Source organism: Oreochromis niloticus, linkage group LG7, assembly GCF_001858045.2.
Source record: "Oreochromis niloticus isolate F11D_XX linkage group LG7, O_niloticus_UMD_NMBU, whole genome shotgun sequence".
NCBI classification, from domain to species: Eukaryota; Metazoa; Chordata; class Actinopteri; order Cichliformes; family Cichlidae; genus Oreochromis; species Oreochromis niloticus.
Window position 1 is genome coordinate 11,590,446 of NC_031972.2, and position 6,000 is coordinate 11,596,445.

The 6,000-nt window shown below is 36.0% G+C and overlaps 1 protein-coding gene across 10 annotated transcripts in view; it reads left to right on the forward strand.

Annotated features, from left to right (window-relative positions):
• Positions 1–6,000, forward strand: part of pitpnm2 (phosphatidylinositol transfer protein, membrane-associated 2) — an 80,265-nt gene that overhangs the window by 51,937 nt on the left and 22,328 nt on the right. For all 10 annotated transcript variants that reach the window (XM_019360699.2, XM_019360698.2, XM_005459654.4 and 7 more), the window contains 6 exons: positions 1,431–1,535; positions 2,415–2,473; positions 3,035–3,125; positions 3,700–3,853; positions 3,938–4,127; positions 4,223–4,342. In XM_019360699.2, the coding sequence (XP_019216244.1) occupies positions 1,431–1,535; positions 2,415–2,473; positions 3,035–3,125; positions 3,700–3,853; positions 3,938–4,127; positions 4,223–4,342 (719 nt within the window). The remainder of the gene's footprint in view (positions 1–1,430; positions 1,536–2,414; positions 2,474–3,034; positions 3,126–3,699; positions 3,854–3,937; positions 4,128–4,222; positions 4,343–6,000) is intronic.

Genomic DNA, 6,000 nt, shown 5'->3' on the forward strand with positions numbered 1-6,000 from the left:
ACTCAAGGTTGTTAATCCTGCTTGCTTCTTTTAATGTTCTCGTTTATCCCCGTGGGTATTTATCCTTAAGAATGAATACTGAAATGTTAATTAGTGAATGTTATTAAAGTTGAAGCCAGAGGAATTATTCTGCCAGACAGAGTCTCACAAATTAATTTTTAAATGCCTTAACTTGCTTATTATATCAGTTTTTAGAATGAATTTATTAGCAATGTGTGATTTCTGAGAAAAAGGTATAATAATTTGTGCCAACAGCTTGTTACTGTGCACTAATGCCATATACACAGTCACTTTATTAGGTACACCTGTTTAATTACTTGTTAATGGAAATATCTGTCACATGGCAGCAACCCAGTGCACTGAGATATGTAGACATAGTCAAGATGTCTTGCTGAAGTTAAAACCCAGCATCAGAATGAGGTAGAAGGGGGATTTAAATGACTCTGATTGGTAATTATTGTTATTATTATTATTATTATTATTATTATTATTATTATTATTATTATTATTATGTCACATGTCAGGGCATATGTCAGAGACATGAAAATCAGAACAGGTATTACAAAAAACCCAGAACCTTTTGAAAGGTTCAGCTAGTTTAATTTTCTTTCTAGTTATTAGTTTAGTTTTAGTTAACTATAATAATTATGTAACGTATAACCTTGCTTTGAACTTAAAGGTCATCTGCCTTTATATCAATACAAGAAAAAAAAAAGTATTTTTGAATAGTGCTGTTTTACTATCTGTTAAGTCTTAAAAAGGACAGCTCTGTTAAGCAAACCAGACTTTTGAGATAACATATTAACTTACTCTGCCATTCACTAGGACACCCACAACCCTCCTGTGGCAAGTGTCATGGGAAAGGTTGGGGTAGCTCCACCCTGAATGTATGATTTTTTGTGTTTCTGGAGTATCCAAATAAGTTTTTTTATGAGAAAAATTGTAATTCTCAAATGAATGTGTTAGATTTCATTAGATTGATCGCCTTCTAGTTTCTGGAAAAAGTTGTGTATTTACCATGTGGCTAAAATCAATTCCATCCCTAACCCTACCCATAAACCTGGAGGGTTAGGGGGTAAATTCAGAAACCTTCACATGCCTCTCTGAAGGTCCTGGCTAGTGAATGTGAATGCAAACAAAAGTGCCTACATTTTGCTCAGTACTGGATGTCATGGAATAACAATGACCTTTGAAAGAGGACTTTGCAGGCACATCTTTAAAAAAGACCTCTGGAGACTTTGAGGAGGTTTGAGGTTTCAGGAGAACCAGCCTTTAGAGAACCATAATAGACAGACTGCTTTTTCAAAGAGTGCATAAACAGGAGTCACCTTTGATGTAATTTAGGTTATTTAATCTGTGTTATGAGGCTGACTGCTTTGATGATCAGAGAAGTGTCTCATTATATTAAAATCCCTCTGTGTATCTTGCAGAGGACTTTTCTGATAATGAAGACATGTTTTCCAAGGAAATCACCAAGTGGAGCTCAAATGATCTTATGGACAAAATAGAAACAATAGAAGTGGATGAAGGACAAGGTAAGTGACTGCTTCGCTGTTAATATGCTTTTGTGTACCAAAAACAAAACAAGAAAACACTGGGCTTCATTTACTGATATACATAAAAGTAATGAAAGAGATGCACCTACCAATTTTGTTCTTATCATCTTGTGTGCATTAAGGAAAATTATCTTGTATTGAAAGGTGTTATTCTCAATGAGAAGCATGCCTACTAAAGCACAAATCAAAAAGATTTCAAAAGTGAAGAACTGAAACATTAGTGTTCCATATGGATGAGGCACAGAAGTGTTTCCTCTGAAGTGACAAAGGGGCTGTAATAACCAGGAGTTGGATGTTTTCCCCTGTGATAGGGACTGTGGGTCACTTAAGAATAAGAAAGGTTTGACATTTAAGTCTATGCCAAGAAAGCTGGGAAAAAAAGAAGGAAGAAAAAGAAAAAAAGACCAGAAAAAAGGAGGAAGACAAGGCCTACGTGACCAGCATAACAGCAATTACATCAGACTGATGGCAATTACTGGGCAAACATCCAAACGGAAAGCTTATGGACACACACAGTTTAAGATTTATGTCTATGCACTTTTTGTGAACTCAGACTGTATATAGAAGATGGATATAGTCACCATGACATTGGTGGGCTACAAACATTTTGAATCCCTCCCCATTGCTCCTCATTTTTTTTTAACTGAACGAAGTGACACATGAGGACTGGAGAATTAATACAAAAACATCATTCTGTTTTAAAGGAGACTTGAAACTAAAGCCCCCCCCACCAGAGTGAACAGTGCCACAGTTTACTCTGTTTGTGAATGAAGCCCAGTGTATCCTGAGGACTTATAGTTTATAGTTTAAGCCATCTCTTCTGTCATCAGTGATGAAGTCCATAATTTGTTTTCACAGAAACCTTGTACCAGGAGTCGGTCGGGGAGTATGCCGTCAATGAGGAGACACAGATAGAGGTGCCATTTTTTCAGTGTTTTTGCATTTAATTCCTGTCTTTCTTACACCGACACCCATAATTAAAGGGCTTGTAGATGGTACTGTTCCATCTACATCAGCTTCCTGTCACCGTGCCAGTGAAGTGAAACTAGAATCCAAAATAAAACTTGACCCAAGACTTTAATTTCAGGAGAGATGTTTAAGATTTTTCCTCCTCTTGTCCAGTGTTGTGTCCTTAAAAGGGAAAAACATGGTTAGGGTTTCTTTTTTCTCTTCAAAATGAAATGTAAATGTAGCTAGCTCACCACTGGTCTTCTCTAGAGCAAAGTGTTTAGACTTTATTTGATTATTTTGAATTCATTGCTCATTTAAGCACAAATGTTGTATTTTCTTGCGTTTTTTTTTTTTTTTTTTTTTTTACAGATAACTAATTGAATCTTTGCCATTGAAGGTCCAGTTCCCAGTTCCTCCTCTTGCATGTCATAATGTCCTTGTCCTTTTAGTGTTTTCCTTTACTCCCTTTTGCCTCTATCCCTATCAGCCCACCTTTATTTTCCTGCTTTTTTCCTGTTTACCTGCAGGATTGTTCATCTCAGCAGTGTCTACAGCCTTCCAAAATTCATGTCCTCATTTTGGTCCTGCATGGAGGCAACATACTGGACACTGGCTCTGGTACAGAAAACCTAAGTCACACCTTCAAAATTCTTTGCACAATCCAACTAACTACTAAATTCATTATAGATTACATTATAGACTATTTTTGGATTAGCTGATTGTTTAGTACAAGTGTGAAAATAATAAGAATACATTCTTAAAGCTAAAATTAGCATAGTTAAGTTTTCATTTTTCTGTGATAAAAATATCATTTACATATAATAATAATTAGAAGAAAAAGGGAAATTAATTAATTGTCAAAAAATTCCAACCATTATTAAATTCGATCAAGGATAGAAAAGAAGAAAATTTTAAAGAAAACAAAAACAACTAACTAATGAAAAGCATATAGTTTTTAGCTAGGTCAAATAGTTAAAACAAACAACATATGAAAAGCGAATTAAAACAAAATTATAGTAGCTAGTTATGATTAGCTAAGACTAGGAAAGTCTTAGCTAAGACTAACACAATCGGTATAGGAGATGTTCATTTATGCAATACAGTAAGTCTTTTAATTTTCAAATAAATGTGCAAGGCTTTATGATTGTGGTTTATGGCAATGATTAATAATGAGCTTTTGCTTGTCTTGAAGGAGAACAGAACAGCAAACAGGGAGATGTAAACACGCTAAGTGGAGCTTTTGAGGCTGTGATGAGGGTCCATTACCCTTCAGCACTGGGCCGCATTGCCATTCGAATGGTACCCTGTCCTGCTGTGTGTGTCGAAGCATTCTCGCTTGTGTCCAAGTGAGCAAGCAGCATTTTAATAACATGCTGTTATACACGTGCAAGCTGATTATAGACATAAAGCCACTTCTCTCTGCTCTGCAGTCTTAGCCCCTACAGCTACGATGAGAGCTGTCTATCCAGCAGTCAGGACCACATTCCGCTGGCTGCGCTTCCTCTTCTGGCTACTTCTGCACCACAGTACCAAGATGCTGTGGCAACCGTCATCTTACGAGCCAATCAGGTGTACAGCGACTTCATCAGATCTTTGGAAGGAGCTTCTTTTAATGGCCAGGTTGGGTTTCTGTCTTTTTGGATTGGCACTGCTTGTACAGATAAAGCTAATTTAGTGTGCATACTCATGTTTTTGTGCTTTGCTTTATAATACAGGTGTGTGTTATTGGGGACTGTGTTGGGGGCATTCTGGGCTTTGATGCGCTGTGCAGCAGTTCTGTGACGGTATCAGAAAGCCAAAACAGCAGCAGACGGGGCAGTGCCATTAGTGTCCAGGTATCAACTTCATTTCTCTGATGACATACCAAGCTGTTGATACCGTAGACTGTATATAAAAGATGGATGTAGTTCTGGGTCTAAAAAATTAAACTAATGCTGAAATCTTAAAAAAACGTTTTTTTCTAATATCCAAGATATTAGAAATCTTTGAAGTATATGTTAAAACACTTCCTAACAAAAACTGCCGTTGTACATTATGGTCCCCACTTGTGTCAAGGAGGACTGTTCAGTGTCTCTTGGTTTATCGGTCAGCTTCACTCCTTCTTAGTTATTTTTAGGTTCAGTAGCTCAGATGCTGATGGCTAAAATGCTTAGCTAAAGACAAAAATGTGACTTTGCAAACCAACAGGTAATGTAACAGTGGCTACATCCATCTTTTATATACAGTCCATTTTGATACCAGAAGCTGTGTTTAGTTTAGCTATGCTAAAATACCTGGAAAACTAGCCAACATGTTCGATGCATTACATTCTTATATTCAACTCCATTCTTGCTTTATATGAACTTGAACAATTTTCACTTGTGTATGTCCATGAGCATGCAATGGTGTGGCTTATTCTGTTTTTAAAGCATCAGAATGAGTGATATGTTGTCAAATGCAGTACAGTGTGCTAAATGTGTGCCCCTTGGGGAAAAATATATGAAGAAAATGTGTACATTAGATGTAACTAGAAAAATTTGCATTTCCTGCGAAAATGCAGTGTGGATGCTGTAATGCTGAAGCTGTCTGCTGAAACTAGCTGAAAAAGCTGAAAAGTTGCAGAATTTCTAAAAGCTTTGCAGAAGCAAAGGAACTTTGCTAAAATCTAGTAACTTAGCAGAACTGTAATATCATAATACTTGGCTGAAATACAATAGCATAGCAGAACTTAACAGAAATATTGTAACTTACCAGAAACACGATAACTTCTCAAAAATACAAGAATTTAGGAGAAATAGTATAAGATAACAGAAAGAATATATTTAGCCAAACATTCTTAAACATTACAGAAATACTATGATTTAGAAAAACAGTACAACATAGCAGAAATGCTGCGATTTACCAGAGACACTGTAATATACTATTAATATTGAAATTTTAAAAAAAGTACTATGTTTTAGCACAAACACTGTAATTTGACAGAAATACTGTCATTTGGTAGAAATACTATGTTTCAGCAGAAATACTCTGGTTTAGCACAAATATTATAAGGACTAAGACCACCAGGTACCGGAACAGCTTCTTCCCCACAGCTGTCAGACTCCTGAACTCTGCCTCCTGACATCTGACCCACGTTAAACTCATGGACTGAACATACACACACACACACCCACAACCACTAGCACTTTATCACTATCACAATTATCCTAACTGCACTACTGTATAGTTCTGTGTGAATATCATTCTGTACATATGATAATTTTTCAATCCTACAACTGTTTATAACTTGCATAGTTCACATTTCTGTATAACTGTATATCTCAGATTTCTGTATAGTTTTTATTTCATATTTATATCCTGTTCATAGCCTGTACATAGCTTGTACTCACTACAGCCTGTACATACTTATAGTTATAGAATATTCATAACATACTTCACACCGTGTACATTATAAGATACCATAATAGACCCATTTCTGTAATATACTTACACATCTATATTATTGCTAATATAT